The sequence below is a fragment of the Carcharhinus amblyrhynchos genome, chromosome 17, assembly GCF_965287045.1.
Source record: "Carcharhinus amblyrhynchos chromosome 17, sCarAmb.v2.hapA, whole genome shotgun sequence".
NCBI classification, from domain to species: domain Eukaryota; kingdom Metazoa; phylum Chordata; class Chondrichthyes; order Carcharhiniformes; family Carcharhinidae; genus Carcharhinus; species Carcharhinus amblyrhynchos.
The window spans coordinates 38,531,085-38,552,420 of NC_137340.1; the positions used below are offsets into that span (position 1 = coordinate 38,531,085).

Genomic DNA, 21,336 nt, shown 5'->3' on the forward strand with positions numbered 1-21,336 from the left:
TCTCAGCCTATTCCCCACTATTAACTCCCCAGCCTCATTTTCTGAAAGGCCAACATTCATTTTAGTCACTCTCTTATTCATATACTTATAGATGCTTTTGCTGTCCATTTTTATATTTAGCACTAGTTTTTTTTCATAATTTACCTTCGCTCCTTTTAAACTAAAGAGCAAAGAACAAAGAAAATTACAGCACAGGAACAGGCCCTTCGGCCCTCCAAGCCTGCACTGACCATGCTGCCTGACTGAACTAAAACTGCTTACCTTTCCGGGGACCATATCCCTCCATTCCCATCCTATTCATGTATTTGTCAGACGCTCCTTAAAACTCAGCATTGTATCTGCTTCCACTGCCTCCCTCAGCAGTAAGTTCCAGGCACCCACCATCCTCTGTATAAAAAACTTGCCTCATACATCTCCTTTAAACCTTGCCCCTCGCACCTTAAACCTATGCCCCCTTATTACTTTTTTAGTTGATCTTGTGTTCTAATATCTAAATCAGAAATGTAAAAATAATTGTTCTCAAATGCTGACTTGCTGCGTTTACAGTGTTTTCTGTTTTCACTTCTGATTTCCAGAAATTGATATACTTCTAATTGCTCCTTGCAGCTCAGAATAACTGCCTACCTCAGTAACTGTTCCTGTGTTTTTTTCCTAAACTAAACTGAAAAATTTCAAGCTTTGAAATCCATCAAACATTCCTGTAATTTCCCAGTGGGGTAGCTTTTTATCAGGGTTGCAATTTTATAATCTTGACTAGTCATTCAGCAATATTGATTAATCACTGGCAATATGAAGTAAGTCAGTGTCCCTATTAAAAACATTCTGTAGAAGGGTTAAAATTATATATACAGCAATTGGCATGTTGAACTATGGAGCCAAGCAATAGTGTTCAAGTATAAGGAGTCATATCCAGTTCTGGTAACTGAGATTTGAGGTATAAAATCAAGACTGTTCAGAGAAGGAGCCATGAGGCTAATACTGTTTGTTAGAAGTCTGAGACCTGAAGAAGTATTACAGAATGTGGGCTTCTCAGCCTCAAATGGAAGCAGATGAGGGATGCAAGGCAAAAAATACAACTGCAGAGCATTTAAAAAGGATAATTTATCACCAAATAAATATGTATCCATCTGTATTAAAGACTTGCACAGAACACATTACAAATGTGAATTATTTCCTGCCATATTTTAACTATTACGCTTTTAAATAACCTTTGATTTTCCATGAGCAGTGCCATAGGAAGTCTATGGCGTTTGTAAAATTCTAATAAAATAAGCTTTTCAAAACAATCATTTGAATAGTTTCTAGTTGTTTTCTATTGATGCCTGTTTCCTACAGTCACAAAATGCTGCAGTTGAGGAGAGAGCAAATCCTTTAATTGCGTAAGATCATCAGATTAATCAGACATCACCATGTGGTCCTTTCTGTCAATTGCGTCCTTAAGTGGCAAAAAGCAAATGTTTACCAAGTGCTGCAAGAGCAACAAATATATTGGTAAAACCTTCTAGCTAGAAACACCACAGGTAGCATGGGAACTTTGTCTTTTTCTACTGAAACATTTCCTATCTCTGTTGGAGGGCTGGTGTACTCTCATTCAAATAGAGTCAAGCTGAGATAACTGCTTTCCATAAAAGCAAGAATGCCATCTCTTCGACATACAGCTCACAAAGGATCGAGGGATCCGTAGGATGTAAGGCTCAGCAAAGGGTTATAATTCCTGCCCTATGACTAATGCAAAACTATTCCTTTTAGGTCTCCTTTCCATCTCCTCCACTACAGCAATCAGGAGTCACTACTGCTACAGCTAGATTTGTCTCAAGAGGTGAATGCTTTTGGCTCCCACAAGATAGAATTAGTTTTTCTGGTCATAAGAAGGCTGACCTCACAGATACTTGGAAAACCATTGCTACAGATTTCCTATTGAAGATTTAGTCTATTCTTGAAGTTATAAAACCAATGCACAGAGCAGACCAGACAAATCCTGAATCCGTCTTCTTTCTTATTCCAAGAAAAATTAAAATTGAATCCAATCCATGGTCCCCACAAGTGAGACATACAAGATCCAAGCTGACAAGAAAAGGCATTGTACCTGATCTTGGACTTGACCTGAAGCTTGACTTAGCCAAAAGGCTGAGTATTGCACCCCAGCCAGGTAATCATCAGAGTTTCCCAGGCCCTCTAATTGTATTTAAACCAGATTTAGATCCCTATTTAAATAATTTATGAAGCTCCGCAGCAATTTCCAGCGTGGAGCTGACAGCGCTGGAAATCTAGTGCTGGGAGACATGCTCGAGGCTGGACGCCCAGTGCAGATTGCACTACTCTGGCTCCGCTGAAATGTCCTATCCCACTGTGCTAAAAAAGCAGCAAAGTGGGATGGGAGAATTGCCCCCGGGATGTTCTGCTCATAAATTGATTAAAAATCTGTAACTTCCACAGAAATGTTCAAGTTCTTTTCAGAAGAAGCTACCTGTAAAGGTATTAATGTGGTGGGGGGGGGGGGGGGGGGTGCGGTGGAATGCTATCAGGTGCATATGAGATTTCAGATGAGATAATCAAACCCAACATCCTGGAGGCAATAAAAAATAATGTGATATTTGGACAACAATTCAAGCTCAATAGGGCTCTCACAATCCCTCTTTCAAAAAAATTAAATGGCGGTCATTGCCAGATTAAACAGATACTCTGCTCAGGTAGACAGCACAAGGAATCAATTTTGATTAAAAACTGAGACAAATCCTGGAATTTTACTGCCACACCTGTCCCGGAATTGGGGCAGGCACGGCTTATAGAACGGAATTCTGCATTGACCTCAGGTGGAATTTTACAGGTTTTGCCCCAGCAAGGTCGTAAAATACTGGTCAAACTCAGGTGCTAGAGTGTCAAGAGAGGTTAAAAAAGCCTTAAGCTTACTGACAGGAAGCAGGAGAATAATTCTGTTTAAGTTAATTGGAATAAGACCATATGTTCACACAATATAAATGATACCGATTGAGTAAATTGATGTCAATCACACCTTGATTTTTGGCAAAAAGGGACATGGAAACAAAATGTTCAAATGTGATTATTGCTCATGTCATGGATAAACATCAGGGTGGATTGGTTGGGACCGTACAGCCTCTTCCAATGTTTTAGCATCTATGCAATTGTGTGAAATGTATGTGGAATGAAACATTTTGCAATTCACTTTGATCTCATATTTCTCATCTCATGCTACTCCTTGGAGCATAATGAGAAAAAAGCACCAGCATCATATAAGCAAAAATCCCAGCTCCACTTCACCACCACCTCTCTCCATCACTGCACTGTCTCTAAATGATCACACTGCCAGCCCAACATCTGGCAGAAGTTTCGTGCAATTAAATATTAGAAAAATTGACGGCATTATCTTCAATTTCTGTCACAAATTCTATTCCTTAGTCACCAAATCTAATCTATCCTGGCAATTGTCTGGGACTGAACCAGACCATTTACAACTAGTGTCCGTTTGATTCCCAGGTTAGTCTTTGACCATGTATCCCTGCCATCACATAATTCCATCTACATAACATCACCCAACGCTGTTATTGTCTCAAATCACCTGATGTTGAAATCCTCAACCATGCCTCTGTCATCTTTAGAACTGACTATTCTAATGAACTTCTAAGCAGTCAACGATGTTTTGCCCTCAGTAAACCTGAAGGGGCATCTATTGCCCATCACCATCACCTAACCTGCAAAAAGTCCCATTTATTTATTACTCTTGTTCTCACTGGTCTAGCTTGATTCCAGGTTACGCAATGCCTTGATCTTGAAATTCTCGTCCTTGTCCCACCTTGTCTCCTCCTGCCAGACATATCTGTGCTCCTCGAATTCAGGCCTCTTAAACTTTGCTGATTTTACCCTTTCCACTATTGGTTTCTGTGTGTTCAGCTGCCTGGCCCTAAGTTCTAGAATTGCTTCCCTAAACCTATCTATATCACTTTCCTCCTTCAAGACGCTCCTTAACACCGACCTCATTGACCAAGCTTTTAATCATAGATGTAATATCTCCATAAGTGGTTCGGTGCCAACTTTTCCATTATAGTGCTCCAGTGATGGATGTTTTAATTATGCTAAAAGGTATATTTATATAATATATAATTGCCACTCCTCCAATCTCTTTACAGAATTACAGTATCAGCAAATATATGGCAGCATAGGACAAGCTCTTTGAAACTTAGACTGCTTAAGGGAACCCAAGAAAATGTTTATGGCAGACTAAATTTCACCTGCATCAGTGACTGAATGGGACAATGTTAGGTAGGTGGAAACAGGTCTCCAATTATACACAACTTGATTACAGTTTTAGCCACAGTGGTTTTTATAACAATTCCTTTCACCTTTTTATGATTGTGCAGATATATAGCTGATTTTCTCTCCCTTTAGCCCAGGAATGTAGCAGGCTGGATTGAGGTGACCTAGCATGGGCCAAGAATTGGACCTGGAACTTTTTTTGTCTGCACAGCTGAATGTCAAATTGCACAGTGCATCTATCCATGCAGATATTGGCAAAGCACAGTAATATTACCACTTTGGCCAATTCAAAACATATGTATTAACAACCTGCTATCATTATCCGTTAATATCTGCAAAAGACAACTGTAGAACTCTCCTACTATGCTAGTGGCCAACACTAACTCAGCAAAAAGCAGCAATCAAACTTGCATTTTTCCATTTTTAATGGTTTAATGAAACCTATAGAAAACAGCTGACCGAATGAATAAAGAAAAGCCAACATGCACAATAAAGAGGTCTCCCTGATAACAGTTCGGTACTTCACCAGCACCTGTCACTTCAACCTCTGGACTAATAAGTGCTTTGTTTTCTCTGACACCTGCTGATTCAGAGATGAAAAAGTAGGAAGCTTCAACCTACTAATTACCAGCTACAAGTGGTGATTTACAATGACACAAGATTCCCAAGTCTTTTCACAGAAACACACTCTAGTAGGTGTTCATTATCATTTATAAAAAAAGAGTCACAGCAAAATGTTGTGAACATATCCTGGTTAACAATCATTTGCAGATAGGTGCAAATAACTGGGTTTATTGTCCAACGTCTAATGTGTTTCCTATTCTCAAGTGTTGGGAGGATAGAAGAGTTATTGAAAAAAGCTGACATAGTAAAATAAAATTCATCTAGGTTGTGGTTGATGTAGTGCTCAAATAAATTCTTAACCCATCAGTAGAAGATCGCACACAAATAGACAAATTAACATTTTTTACATCGCAACAGTTTTTTGTTTGCATATGCTTATTCTACAAGGGGAAAGCGTAAGACCAAATGGGAAGATGCAATGGTGAGAGAGTTAAACACAGTGGGATTGGAATGGGAGATTAACAGGAGGGGATGGAGAAGGGGGATCAGCCAGCATAGTGACAACCCTAAGTAACATGGGAGAAGCTGAAAGAAAAAAAAAGATGCTTAAGCTACATACAGCTGGAGTTTTCTGGCCCTGTGATGGAGTTGGCAGATGAAAAGAGTCGGTCAAAAGTCCATTGACACTTCCCGCTGCCTCGAAAAAGCAGGCAACATAACTAAGGACCCAATGCACCCCAAACGTACTCTCTTCCACTTTCTTCCATCAGGAAAAAGATTCAAAAGTCTGAGAACACGTACCAACCAACTCAAGAACAGCTTCTTCTCTGCCGCCATCAGGCTTTTGAATGGACTTACCTTGTATTAAGTTCATCTTTCTCTACACTCCAGCTATGACTGTAACACTACATCCTGCACCATCACCTTTCCTTCTCCTCTATGTACTCTATGAATGGTACGCTTTGTCTGTACAGCACGCAAGAAACAATACTTTTACTATATTCCAGTACATGCGATTATAATAAATCAAATGAAATTGAAGTCTTTGGCAGGACTGGAAGATCCCACAGATAGGCGGTGCTGGAAACTCCCTCCCATAGTTTCAGATTTTGTAGCTGTTTAAAGTGATTTGAGTCAATTGAAATTCACTACTACTGTGCAAACGTAGCACTGAACGCTGACTTTACACATTTTCTGTCAGGTTTAATAGCACAATCTGTTCCAATTAAACAAAATATCATTATCCCAAATATATGTATATTTATGCAATCAGTGCACAATATAATGTTTACGATGTAATATTAAGACAAAATCAGAAACCAGAACATCAGGAGATTAGTGAAGATTGTAGGAAGCATTGAAGAAAATAGCTGAGATGAGATGGAAATGTTATGATCACTGAATTTGGAGTGAAAGGGGAAATTTGGCCAGGCGAGTGCTAAAGATGGGACTGGTCAGGAAGGAGGAAAGCAAGACTAAGATCAGATGGAGGGAAGAGGTGGTGAGAGACTTAAATGCAGCAAAATTGGAAGAGGAACATAATTGACAGGAGGAGATGGAGCAGGGCTACCAATCAGCATTGTGGTGATCCAAGAAGCCATGCGAGAAGTCAAAATAAAAAGATGACTGCACTTCTTCCTCACCTTCAGAAATATGAAACACTCATCTGAACTCATACATGTTACTTTTCACCAATAAGATGATCTTGTAATTTGGGTACCCATCACTCATGCTATTGTTAGTATTTCAAAAAATACTCTTGCACTCCTGTAAACTGATCACTGCCTTATTTTGTTTTTCTTTAATAGTCACCATGGGTTATCGCTTATTTCTGAAAAGTTTGTGTGTAAAAACATGGTTGGGCATGTGGTTAGTGTTGGCTCAAATCTGCGAAGCATGCTGCTTTTAACTCAATTTTTTTTGGTGTAAAATTGCTATAAAATGGCAGTAAATATGGTACACAGTTGCACTGGAACAAATGACCTGCCTTAGGTCTGGTGTCCTGGTACATTGGAAAAAAATCATACTGTACACTGTGTTGTGTCTAACATTCCCCATGACTTTCACATCTCCAATCTGCCAGCAGAGAACAATGTTTGTGTGAAACCCAGGTGCTCCCCACTGAGAGGGAGGGAAGGTGACAAATTACAGGGAGAGTGATGCTGCGTTCCTTTCATGCATTCTCTAGAGATCAGCTTAAGAGGGAGAGCGGTTAAGGTCTGGAATTGTTACATAATCACAGAAAGAGCTATGAGAATAAAAGAAAACAAATCACAAAACGGCCAAAGAGAAAGTAGAAAGAAAACAGAATGAGTTGTAAGTTAGAATATTCTGATATAATTTAAAGAAAGATATAAGAAGAATCAGGAAAATCCAAGTAGCAGCTAATCACGTTTTTTTGAATTCTAGCAAAGAAAAGAAGAAAACTTCCATTTATATAATGTTTTCATAACCACTGAATGTCTCAAAGCACTTTACAGCCAATGACGTACTTTTGAAGTGCAGTCAAAGTTGTAATTTAGGGAACATAGCTACCAATTTTACATGCAACAAACTCCTACAAACAGCAACGTAATAAGCTGTTTTTTGAGATGGAAGGATAAATATTGGCCAGGATGCCACAAATGACTCGCCTGTTCTTCAAAATAATGCTAAGTGATCTTTTATGTCCACCTACGTGAGCTAAAAGGGCCTTGGTTCAATGTCTCATCCAAGCAATCAGAAAGCCAATGGTCCAGTGGTTCCTCTCTTCCATATGGTACAGTTTGAAAGCAGATGTTGGCAAAAGTCAACAAAGGGTATCAGAATGTTTAATTGTTTCATGCTGTCTGCAAGAGCAAGTTACCAATAAGACTATAAAATGTTACATGTTACTCTGCTACTATAAACCAGAGATGCTTGAAAAGATTGGGTGGAATTTTCAATTCTTTTTCCTATTATAGAAAGGATATTATTAAACTCGAAAGAGTGCAGAAAAGGTTTACTAGGATGCTACCGGGACTTGATGGTTTGAGCTATAAGGAGAGGTCTTTTTTCTCTGAACTGTAGGACACTGAGGGATGATCTTATAGGTCTATAAAATAATGAGGGGCATAAATCAGCTAGATCATCAATATCTTTTCCCAAAGGTAGGAGAGTCTAAAACTAGAAGGCATAGGTTTAAGGTGAGAGAGGAGAGATACAAAAGTGTCCAGAGGGACAATTTTTTCACACAGAGGGTGGTGAGTATCTGGAACAAGCTGCCAGAGGTAGTAGTAGAGGCAGATACAACTTAGTCTTTTAAAAAGCATTTAGATAGTTACTATTCAGATAGTTAAGACGGGTATAGAAGGATATGGGCCAAATGTGAGGAACTGGGATTAGTTTAGGGGTTTAAAAAAAAAGGGCAGCATGGACAAGTTGGGCCGAAGGGCCTGTTTCCATGCTGTAAACCTCTATTACTCCAAGTGCTTTTGCTGGTGAGAAAAACATGTGCATCCCGCCAGCTGAACTAGCAGCTTTTCCTGCCATCCTTTCGAGCACTTGGAGAAAAAAATGCTGGAGCTGGGTCCCATCATTATTACACAGGCAAGGTGGACTCTCCAGAGTCACTAGGAGACCCCACCCATCTCCCTCCCCAAAGAAAGCCCCCTTGGCACTGCTCCTGGCATTGCTTCTTGGTATTACCCTTTTGTTGAAAGGAGTATTGCTAAGGGCAGTGCCAAGGATCAGTGCCTGGGCTTGCCCCTTCTCCCCTCTGGGGGCTGTACTTAACATGTGTGCCCCCGGCACATTCCCTTCACCAGGTTTACATTGGTCCAGATTTGTTGTAAACCTTGCTGATGTGAGGCCACATTGGCAATGGGGTGATCTGAATGTAGGGGAACAATACAGCGATGAAGCCTTCTAATGATGTATAAATGTATTCAAATGGGGTTCTTACAAAGAACAAAGAACAAAAACAGCCTGGGAAACAGGCCCTTCGGCCCAACGAGCCCGCGCCGCCATCTCAACACCACCAGTCCCCCTCTCCACCCATGACCCTTGTCTAATGTTTTATGGCCATCCAGATTGAGGGAAACTGATTTAGGGAGAATTTATTCCTGCCAATCAGCCTAACAGCACATCTTTGGGGTGTGGGAGGAAACCGGAGCACCCGGAGAAAACCCACGCAAGCACGGGAAGAATGCGCAAACTCCCACAGACACCGGCCCAAATCCATGTGTCTGCACAGCAATCAGCGATAGTCACTGAGCTGTCGTCTTGCCCAGTATCTGGTCCAGTTTAGGCACACACTAACGACATGAAGCACTAGGCCAATCTCGAACAGCCCCAGTACGACCCATCGCGTGAATGCCCCTCGTTGGACACAAGGCGGACCGACTTAAAACCTGTCAATGAAAAGAGAAAAACATTATCATACCATATCCATTTACCTTACCAGGGACACCCCAATACTAATTACCCTTATTTAAAACAATCTCCTATATCCACCCATCTCCAACCCAGTCATGTGCCTGTCTAATTTACTCTTAAATGACTCTAGCGTGTTTGCCTCCACCACTTTACTTGGCAGAGCATTCCATAGCCCCACTACCCTCTGTGTGAAAAACCTCCCTCTAATATCTGTGTTGTACCTCTCCCCCCTCACCTTAAGTCCATGGCCCCTTGTCCTACGTGTCCCTATCATACGAAATAGCTTACCTCTGTTTACTCTATCTATACCCTTCATAATCTTATATACCTCTATTAGATCCCCCCTCAGTCGGCGTCTTTCAAGGGAAAAGAGCCCCAATTTCTTCAATCTTTCCTCATACCCCAGTCCTTCCATACCAGGCAACATCCTGGTAAACCTCCTCTGCACTCTCTCCAGAGTCTCCACGTCCTTCCGGTAGTAAGGCGACCAGAACTGGACGCAGTACTCTAAATGCAGCCTAACCAACGTTCTGTACAACTGCAACATTAGACTCCAGCTCTTATATTCTATACCCCTTCCTATAAAGGCTAACATACCATAGGCAATAATGGGAAATCCATTAAGCCACAGGTGGGTGCTGGGAACAATCACGTCATGAGAATTTGCCTGCAAGAATCTCCATGTTCGGCTCCCATGGGATTTTGTGCCCGTCACCTTTTACACCCACAGCAAATAGATGTGCAAAATACTGGCCAGTGATCATGGATGCTCGACTGAGTGAATTATAATGAAGGTCATGCTATAATTTCATTAGAATGTAATGAACCATAAGCAACATGTATATCTAAACAGAATATGGAAACAACAACACACAAGGTGCTTCTTCTCATAACCCTACTAACTAAGTGTGGATTTTACAGAACGTTGAAACTAAGTAAGCAGCAAAAGTGTTAAATTCCACAATAAACCATGGAATAAAACTGGTAAAACGCCTGATCTTTCATGACCAACACTCCTGATGAAGAAGGATCCTTTGTATTGTTTCTTTCAACTGAAATCAAACAGCTCCCAAAAGAGGAGCAGCATTAGAGGAACGCAGCACACATCCATTCAATATAACAATATTTTTACCTTTAATGTTTCAATCTATTTGAACCATGCCATTGAACAATGTAGGGATGATGAGAACACTGGGTCAAAATTATACTTCTGAAAAAAATGCCAGCATGGAAAACAAAGGAAGTGCTTATTTAACGGTGAAGCATTTATGCTGAAGTATCATTTTTCATCAGCTAATAAGCAGGCGGTGGACTAAATGATAAAGTTCACATAACTCTTTTATTCCACATAATAACCATGACTATGCAGAATACTAAAATACAAAGTGCTTTCCAGTTTCAATTTATCAGGTATTGTGCGCGCATTTGCACAGGTTTATTTCATTTCCTTTCGTGTTAAGGTAATTTGTACTTCATACGTCAAAATAAATTATATAGAGGATCAAAACATTGGTGCCTTAGCCACTTTGGAATAGTTAATAAAATCTAATCTTTAAAGAGTAGGCAAAAAGCTGTGCACACTGACAAAAGACAGCTTCAAGAAACTCTCACTTAAGCAAATTACATTTGCCTCTCTTATTCGCCCACTGTACAATAGTATTGTTGCCTGCCAATCAACTGTGAAAAAAAATTTAGTCTAGCAAATAGAAAATGGAACAACTCTCCCTCATACATCCTGTGATTGCTTTAATGACCTTGTTCAGCAAACTCAATCCAACAGGGACAAACGTCGTCATATGCACAAACTAATCAGATGGACTTTGGTTTTGCAATAATTTATCACATATTTTGAGAGGTGATCAGAACATTGGGGGTGAAATAAATAAATTGCTTCAATAGAATGTAACACCACCTTAACAAGGCTCAGATCAACAAGTAATTTCCGGTCCCATTTGTTCTGACTTAACCCCTCTGTAACTTCCCTGTAATCTTTCAGCGGTGCACACCTGTAAAAGCTAGATTTATTTCACAACAGTATGAGGCATCAAAGCTTCAATTACTAACGACTGCACCAAAGCAACGAGTTGATCCCACTTACTTAGCACTTATTGTGCTGATAATTTATCCAAAATCCTCACATGTGACAGATGGAACAATCACTTTCATACTACTTGACAACAAACAATTTATTTTTGAAAGAAAAGTTAATGCTTCTAATACAACCCTACTGAAACGTTCACCTTTAAGCTGGGGTTAACATGACACTTGAAGTCACAACATGCGTCACAGCATTCATTTTCCTCGCTTCTTAGATTCATGCGAAGGGAACAAGAACACCTTTTGGGATTTGTCATGTATTATATATTTTATTAAACGATATTCTGCATGAATTGGATTTTTAAAAAATACATCACACATGGCCTTATTGTAATTGATTTTTAACTCGAAAATTGCAGCATCTGTTAATAGGAAGCATTTGATTTATAATGTCAGTTAAGTGCTTTCCAGTTTACCCAAAAGATTTTCAAGGGGAAAAATGTTTTTTTTTGGCCAGGCTTCACTGGTGCTTATTCCTCTACTTCCTTTACACATGTTCGGTAGCATGCAACGTGAAGAAAAGGCATATTTTCTGTCTCTACTCAAATGGGATATTGTGCAACTAATGTAGCTTGCCAACAACTGCCTGAAGAATCAGGAAAACTCACCATCTGGGTGACAGGAGCAACTGAACACCACTCAGGTATCAAAAAACATTTCCTATGAAGTATGTTACCATCATCAGACACGAGTGGGCTGAAAATTCAGTACACAAAACAGCCTTTGGCTCAGAGCAATAAAAGATGGCAGCACAGTCCAGATTATACACCAGCATACTGGGAGTGTTTCAAGGGTTACATTGGGATGTTTAGGAAGCACAAGGTATTAAAACATGTCTGCACGTAAAACAGGTACTTGCATGTCTGCTAACTTTATTAATTTAGTCCATGAACTGTCATTCTTTGAAGGCAGTGAAGAGGGCTTTCAACAAGGGAGTATTGATCACAGTGCCCTATGATAATGCTAGGCTGCCAAAGTCTACCTTTCTCCAAAGAAAATGCATGAAATATTCCACACTTGGACGGAGGGATGGGAGGGGTGGGAATACAGGTCTTTCTTACGCCAAGAAAAAGCATCATTACAATGAACAAAACTGAGTAGTTATCAATTCTAATGTAGCAGCCCAAATCCAAATGTAAACAGAGGTACTCACAGCTGGTTAACTATTGCATTATCATCTCATTCCTTTTGATTTGAATCAGGACAGGGAACTGAATTCTTTGCAGTCACATTCTTGCTTAGTTCAGTTTGGAATGACACTTGGTTAGACTTATTCTTGACAAGTTCACATTCCTGATTTAAGGCAGGTACAGCTTGTGTTATATCCACCTTGTTATCTACCTGAAATAACAGCAACCTCCATCTCTTTCCTCATATTTGCCAGATTCTAACACATTTTTACATTGAGCAGAAAAATGTGACATAACTTCCAGTTATTCTGTCAGCTGTTTGCAAAAATAATTGATGGCTAATTCTGAAAATTAGGAACTGAATGATCCAGAGAGTAGTTTTGATTTTTATATTATATTTTAGACTAAAAGCAAGTCATTTCTCAATGCTAAGATATGGTTCTGAAGACTTCAAATCAGAAAATTGCTGCTGTTGCATTAGAAAATAAATTCTATTTTCTCAAAGCTGAAAATTAACATTTGCATTTTTAAGGTTACATGAATGACACAAAATAAAATGTTACCGATGAAAGATTGTTTTATTCATAATATCATATGGAATAAAATGGTCTAGGTCTGATAATAACCAGATAACCAAGTGATGAGGGGCCTTTTGAAAGATCAATAGCTATGGGTTATAAACAGAGATTATTGAGAACTTGCCACTAGCATTAGTTTCTGCTGCTGTCTTTCTGTGCCGTAGAATTCTTTCCAGCTCATTTTCTTCAGTAAACCGAGTACTCGTCATCATTGTTTCAACTCTGCTAGATTTCTTCAGGAGGAGAAAAAAAAGAAATTTGTCACAAAAAGCACAATTTAAATTCAGCATTCAAGAATACGGGCATCTTCAGCTCCTGAAAGTTTTGGTGAGCTACCTTCATTAGCTGGTAATAAAAACCTTAAGTTCCATTTCAGATTGCAAAGATGTCACATTGAAATATCTGCTGCAATATGCTATTGTAGCAATTTGTAAATAAGAGTTTCAGACATGTTTTATTTCCTGGAATCTTTTCTCTCAAGGAAACTCTCACACATTTAAAGAAGAATATTTAGTTTCATTGCAAGTGAAATCCTTGGCTGATGTTCTAATCAAGATTAACTTTTAAAGTTGCATTTTCAGCCGAAAAGGGGCAATTAGGGACAATCTGATGCTCCCTCCTCACAATGCTTTCAGGGTAACAATGTCGGGCTTGCAATTTTCAGCTGTACTTCATAACTCTTGTTACTATCCCAGCTGACATTACGACTGGACAGGAAGGTCCCAGAATGGAACCCTGGCTCAACAGACTGTTACTTGTGCTATTATTTTGGGAAACATGGATGAACAGAGTCACAGGACTGCTAATTAACTTTATACACAAGAATAAAACATTTATGCAACATGAAACGTTTGACAATACAATACTCCTTCAGCTCAATTAGTGTCTTACAAATGCACATAGGTTTTCAAAACTAACACAAGTTACCAAATAAGTCTTATTGTTCTCAGCAAGAACACAGTTCCTGTAAATCAACAGGACAATTTGTGTTCAGTCACATCACATGCTGAAACCCAGAGGTAAATCCCACTCAATACAACTTCTGTAGATTTCTCATCAAATCCATGACTATTACACTGTGAACCAGCTGATCTCATTGGAAATCTGGTTTCCACATGAGTGTTTCCAAACTCTCTTCTTAAAAAGACACACCTTAGAATCTTCTTCCAAACAATGTTTTCCCTCATCTGTTTTCAACAAAGATCTACTTCCAGGATTTCAAACACCTTTCAGTATTCCTCTGCCTTGATTTGCCACATGCATTCAACATTTCATGCAATCAGGTAGCCAGCCATATCAATACTATTGCTGTATAGGCTTCTGCATGGGGTTCAGCTGTTTGGTTTCTCCACTTTAAAATTGGTTACTGCATCAGTCTCTTTAACTCAGAACACTTTCACTGCCTTTTACTTGAATTCTTCTGAACACGACCTTGTTCAACTTTTAATAATTTGTTCCTTTAACTTCAGTCTTCCTGAGACATTCTTTTTTCAGTCCCTGGTTTCTAGAACTATCTGATTTTTAGCTTCTGGGACTTGCTTTCTGCCCTTTCTCCACTGGCCTGCTTTTTTTTTACTCCTTCGTGGGACTTGGGCATTGCTGACTAGCCAGCATTTATTGCCCATCCCTCGCTGCCTGAGGGCAGCTGAGAGTCAACCACATTGCTGTGGTTCTGGAGTCACATGTAGTCCAGACCAGGTAAGGACAGTAGATTTCCTTCCCTAAAGGACATTAGTGAACAAGGTGGGTTTTTACATCAATCAACAATGGCTTCATGGTCATCATTAGATTCTTAATTCTAGATATGTTTTTTATTGGAATTCATATTCCACCATCTGCCATGGCAGGATTTGAACATGGGTCCCCAGAACATTAGCTGAGTTTCTGGATTGATAGTTGAATGATAATACCATTAGGCTATCATCTTCTGGCCAGAGCTATAAGAGCTGCTCTCTCTTTACCTACCTAACTCCAACTGGAATCCAATTTAAAATGGAGTTCAAAAATTCTTTCTCACCTAAAGGTGGCCCCTGGTTGCTAACCTCTATTTGCTTTTCATGTCGTGAATTCTCTAACCACAACGCAGGCACAGTGGGCCCGATTTTACCATTGCATAGTGCCCAATTTTGGGTGCGAAAACGTGGTAAAGTTGGGTGTGAGGCCATTAACACAATCTGCTCCCGTGTCCGCACAGATTGCCACTTTACCAAAACCCGGGAATGGCGGCGATTCGATTCATGCCCAAAATTGGAGCAACGGCGATTTAAATGCATTTGGGTGCATTTAAATTGAATTAATGAACTGCCAGCCCAACTTTATCAGCATTTCCCCCTTTACCAATGGGATTGCAAATCCAGAACTGCGCCGTAATGGATCTGCTGAATAAAACTCTGAATCGGGCGCTCCAGTTGCTGAAGAGCGCATTCAATGCTTCCAACAACTCTCCGACTCAGATCAGTGGTGGCAGGGAGGAGGGAGGCGGGTCAGATCATTTTCTGGTTTGGGGGGCGTGGCGGGGGGGGGTTTGGGGGGAAGGAAGTGAGGCCAGATTGTTGTCTGGTTGAGGGGGGGAGGAGGAGGAGGTGGGTCAGATGTACCTCTGGTGGGGGGAGGAGGCGATCATTATCTGGTGGTGGGAGGAGGGCTGATCATTGTCTGGTGGTGGGGTGGGGGGGGGAGGGTGGGAGAGCCGATCGTTGTCTGGTGGGGAGGAGGAGGCTGGTCAGATGTTCCTCGGGGCGGGGGGGGGGGGGCGGGGGGTAAGTTAGGCCAGACCATTCCCTTGGTGTGGGGGGGTGGGGCGTGGGGCGTGGAGGTGGTGGAATGATTAAGGCCAGTTCATTGTCTGGAGGGGAGTGGGGTATGTGAAGCCAGTTCATTGTCTGGGGTGGGGGAGGGGGTGATTGAGGCCAGATTGTTATCTAGGAGGGTGGAGGGGAGGAGGGAGGCCCCATCGCTCAATGGTGGTGGTGGTGGGGGAGGGTGGTAGGTGGGGGCAGATGGATCTCTGGTGGGGGGTGCAGGGGCAAGGGGGTCTGTTGCCACTCTGCAGGCAAATCGGTGGAGGGCAGGGGGGAAAAGGGTGGCAATCAATCTGGGTAGTGGTGAGGTGGATAAAGGGGACAGTGATGTGTGTAGGTAGTGGGAGTGGATGGATAATGGGGACAATGATGTATGTGGGGGCCATTGCTCCCGCTTTTCGCTCCCGGGCCGCTTTCTCCACTTTCTGTGGCACGGGAGCGATCTGACACAGGCGCGCTTTTTCAAATCTTTTTCCAACCGCGCATGCGCAATTCAGAGCTCCAATGGTTTCAGCTGCCCTAACTCCGCCCACAGCGCCAATGAGAATGAAGTTTTTTTTTAGGCTGAGTGCGTATGGGGGTGCCTGAAAGCAGATTTCCAAGTCGGATTTGCATTATGCCCAGGTTCAGCACTTAGAATGAAACTGGTAAAATCGGGCCCAGTGTGAAATTAAACCAAAGCCCCTTCACAGGCAAGCACCTTATTTTCCACAAGAATATATCTAAAGTCTTCACCCTTTCTTATACAAACATACTAAATTAAACTCAAATTTATATTTTATTTCCATTATCCTAAAATACAAATATAGATTACTTAAAAGTACCTCTGTTTCCTGACACTCTCCACAGAATACTACAGCACACAAAAAAAATTAGATTACAAAAGCAGGAGAGACATGTTGGAGTTGTATAGAACTTTGGTGAGGCCATAGCTAGAGTACTGTGTGCCGTTCTGGTTGCCATATTATAAGAAGGATGTGATTGCACTGGAAAGGGTGCAGAAAAGATTCACCAGGATATTGCTTGGGATGGAACATTTGAGTCTTGAAAAGGGGTTGGGTAGGTTTGAATTGTTTTCGTTGGAGCAGAGAAGACTAAGGAGCGACCTGATCAAAGTGTACAAGATTATGAGGCCCATGGATAGAATGAATAAGGAGCAGCTGTTTCTCTTAGTTGAAGGGTTGGTTACGAGAGGACATAGGTTCAAGGTGAGGGGCGGGAGGTTGGGGGGGGGTGGCGGGGGGGAGGGGTGGAGATGGGAGGAAAAGCTTTTTTACCCAGAGGGTGGTGATGGTCTGGAATGTGCTGCCTGGGAGGGCTGCCTCACATCCTTTAAAACGTATCTGGATGAGCACTTGGCACATCATAACATTCGGTGCCAAATGCTGGTAAATGGGATTAGGTGGGAGTTCAGGTGTTTCAAATGTGTCGGTGTAGACTCGATGGGCCAAAGGGTCTCTTCTGCACTTTATGAACCTAAATTGAAATTTTGGAAAATAATTTCAGAGTACAAGCTAATCCCAGTATTGTCAGGGGACGAACAAACAATAATGGCATTTTCCACAGCAGTGTTACAGTCTTAATCACAGCTGAAGAGCACAGTTAATATGGCAAGATTTTGTAGCATCATGATTATATTTACAACTGACCAAGAAAAACAGGATTTGTTTTTAAACATGAACGTAGTGGGCTTCAGGACTTAACTTGCAAAACTTAAACACCAAAATCAAGCACAGTTGGATTATTAGTTGGGGTAAAGAGGTGGAGGGAAGTGAGAAGCAATGAAAGGCAGAGGGTAAACTGAGGGATTGGAAACTGCAACCTGACAAGGGCACATGAAATGCTGACACACAATGGGGATCAAAGGGATGACATCTTTTTAGCTGGAAGGGAATGCCCGCAGACTCTGGAATAGGAGGGGGAGAGCTTGTTGGTATGGCACATGACGGATGGGGAGACATGGAATGTGGTGTAGATAATGGTTTGGGAGAGGACATTGTAGTTGCTAGTCTTCATGTAACAGAAAACTCTGTGATAGTCTAAGCTCTTGGTTTGGGGCTTGCAGTCAGAAGTCATAGAGTGCAGACACATCTGTGGCAATGTGAAAAGGAGTCACACGTTACAGGCCATTCAGGCGCTAACTCACAGTCAGATATCAGACACAGGAGAGAGTTCAGGATTGCAAAGGCATGCGGCACAGCCTGGTGTGCAGCCACTATCAATGAACTGGGCTGGGTTGCAGATACAACAGTGATGGTAACTGGATGCATCTGCAATATCTAGAGTGAAAATACATAATAAAGGGGAATGGGGAGGAAGAGGGGTGTGGGGAATTTGGAAAGCTCTCCCATGGGGGACTAGGTGACTATGCAATGCCATCTTTAGATGAGATGGGTGGAGGTAGGAATGTCCACCACATCAACTACGGGATCCAAAACTGCAGGGAGAGGCTGGAAAACAACAAGAGGAAGCTCTACCTTTACATTGTGAAGCTGTAGATGTATATCTGTTTTTAAATGGATGCACTGCTGACTCTCAGCCAAGGTTAGATTGTCAAGTGCAAGTGAGTGTTGGACTTGAGATGAAAAACAATCATGCTTTTTTAGCAACGTGCGTCTAACGTAATGGCAGCGTGTTGAGTCAGAATGTCACTTCCTTATCTGCTGTAAGACTCTTCACTTTTTGTGGATATAAACACAAGACAACACATGGCACTGTGATTGCTGTTACCAATAAGCACTATGAGAAACAGATATGTTGCATGTGAAATTCTTAAAAGTTGACTCAAGGGAATAAACAACTGCTTATGATCTGCACTGAAATGAATGCTGAGATTGAAGGCAATAAATTAAGATCTTTGCCTCAGAAGTGGTTTGGAGTTAGAATATACTTATTTGCAAAAAGGTGATGTTAATACTGATCATAACAGAAGTAGAAACATTAAAAGATGAGGAACAAACTCGCACTTTTATAATGTTACTACCTACATCTCACAAAATGCCTCAAAGTACATCATGGTATAATGAATTACCTGAATATCACCAATGGTTTGAAAATTGAAAACTGCAGCCATTTTGTGCACAGAAAGATCCCTCTAACAGCAAGATATGAATGACCAGTTAATTTATCTTTTGGTGGCGATGTTTGAAGGGAGATGTTAGCTCGGATGTTGGAACAACTCCAAGGAGTGCTATGAGATTAAACACCCAATTAAATCATCAGAACAAGTAGCTGAGGCTTTGGCACAACATCTCATCCAAACAAACTGACTGCAAACTCAAACTGAATACAACTGACTCCAAAAGTAGAATTCCAACTTTGGTTTTAATCTCATTTTCATTTCTTTCCCCCTTCCTGTTCCAATCCTGAAATGGCCAAATCCTGCTGAGGTGCGGTGCCAATGTTTCCAGGAGTTCCAAAAAAAAACTTCACTGCAAGAATACAAGAAATAGAAGCAGGAGTAGGCCACCAGGCCCTTTAAGCCTGCTTCACTATTCAATACAACCATGGCTGATCTATGCCAGCCTCATCTTTTCTGTGTCATTTCCCCGTAGTCCTCTATTTCTCGACCTATCAAATATTTAACCACTACCTTCAATACTTCTAATAATCCAGCCTTTGGGGCAGAGAATTCCAGAAATTCACTACCCTCTGTGAGAAGAAATTTCCACACCTCAGTTTTAAAAGACCGGCCCTTGTTCGAGACTCTCCCACTAGTGAAAGCATCTCACCATCTATCCTGTCAAGCACCCTCGGAATCTTATATGTTTGAATAAGGTCACCCTTCATTCCTCAAAGATTACAGATATGCAACTCTAAAAATAATTGTTGGTGAACTATTCAATCAGAATGATTTTCACAATGAGTCCCAATCCTGTCTCCATCCAATATCTGCATTTAGTCACATCTTAGCATACTGGACAACAAATCAGAAGTGAAAACTTGGGAATAATTTCCCCTCCATTGTTGCTCAACTGCAATGTATTCACTCCCACCCTGACTAAAATTAACTAGTCTGCAATGAACTGAAATTAGAACTGGAACTTCACCCTATAGGGGCACTGTTACATACCATCACTGGGAGTGCTGTATCTGAGGTTTCTAATATAGAATTGGGCAGCACACTGACGCAGTGGTTAGCACTGCTGCCTCATGGCACCAGAGACTCGGGTTCAAATCCAACATTGGATGACTGTGTGCAGTCTACACTTTCCCCCCATGTCTGCATGTGTTTCCTCTGGGTGATCCAGTTTCTTCCCACAATTCAAAGATGTGCAGGTTAAGTGGATTGGCCATACTAAATTGCCCTTTAGTGTGCCAAGATGTGTAGGTTGGATGGATTAGTGATGAGAAAGGTGTGGGGTTATGGGGAAAGGGCCAGGGAGAGGGCCTGGGTAAGATATTCTATCAGAGAGTTAGTGCAGACTCAATGGGCCAAAAAGCTTCTTCTGCACTGTAGGGATTCTCTATCTTCCAACATCGATAAAACTAGATCAGTAAAATCCTTCACCATACTTGCAAACAGATAACAATCTTTCTCAATTCGGTTTCTTCTTTTTTTCCAAGCTGTGGCACTTGCATTTAGAAACAAGAAGCTATGTCTGTTCGGTCATCAGTATTTTTTGTACAAAGCAGTGAATCAGTTTGGACTGTGGACAACACACCAGAGTCCACGCTAAACATGTAGCAGCTATTGTCTGTGCACCCTTAGACAAAGTAAAAATCCTTTGTTTGTTCACAACCATTTGGTCATCTCTCTTACATTCGACTGGTGAAGCAGATAATGCTTCTTTCCCAAGAATCAAAGCTATCCAACTTGAGTCACTGTGCTGTACTCCCTGATTTCTTATAGCATTGGTCCATGTGAGGGATACCACGTAAAACCAATTAGAGTCTGGGAGAACTGCACTTGCAGGAAAAAGGCTACATTGGCCCAGGTAATTCTTGGATGGTTTTGTTAATAATATTTGCAAAGGTTTGTGAAAAATCTGTATAACTAACCATACAGCTGGAAAGAAAATAGATAAAGAGAACTTTAAAAAAATTTGGGAATTAAATTCTAGACTCACCAACATTCCTCGGAGTTCCTGTAATGCATTTTCTTCTGGAGGTTTTTTCCTAATCAGCACGGCCTAGAAACAAGCAAGTGGACTGTAAACAAAAAGAGCAAACCACTCAGATGCAAAATTAATTAGGTGCATTATTGGTTGCAACTAACAATCTCTAAATAGTTCTTTGTCAAATAATATGCACTATATCTGTTCGGGAAATGGGGGTAATGAAAGAAAACAGCTGAAATTTGGTGAAAAGATTTTTTTAGGAATTAAAATAGTGGAAGTGACACTTTCGGGTTAATTAAACGGGGACAATTTTCCCAGCCTGCTGTGCTGCTCTAGCAATGCAGCAGGCCGATAGACATCAACAAAGGCCGTTTCATGGACTTCTCGCTGGGCGCCATGGCCTTTGCACATCTCCCAGCCGTAGATTTCCAGAATAATC

General features: G+C 41.1%; 1 protein-coding gene across 4 annotated transcripts in view; it reads right to left on the bottom strand.

The window, feature by feature from the left end:
- The window catches only part of shtn1 (shootin 1), a 101,844-nt gene that overhangs the window by 7,416 nt on the left and 73,092 nt on the right, over window positions 1-21,336 (bottom strand). For all 4 annotated transcript variants that reach the window (XM_080205837.1, XM_080205838.1, XM_080205839.1 and 1 more), the window contains 2 exons: window positions 20,907-20,969; window positions 13,161-13,269 (listed from right to left, as the gene is read on the bottom strand). In XM_080205837.1, the coding sequence (XP_080061963.1) occupies window positions 13,161-13,269; window positions 20,907-20,969 (172 nt within the window). The remainder of the gene's footprint in view (window positions 1-13,160; window positions 13,270-20,906; window positions 20,970-21,336) is intronic.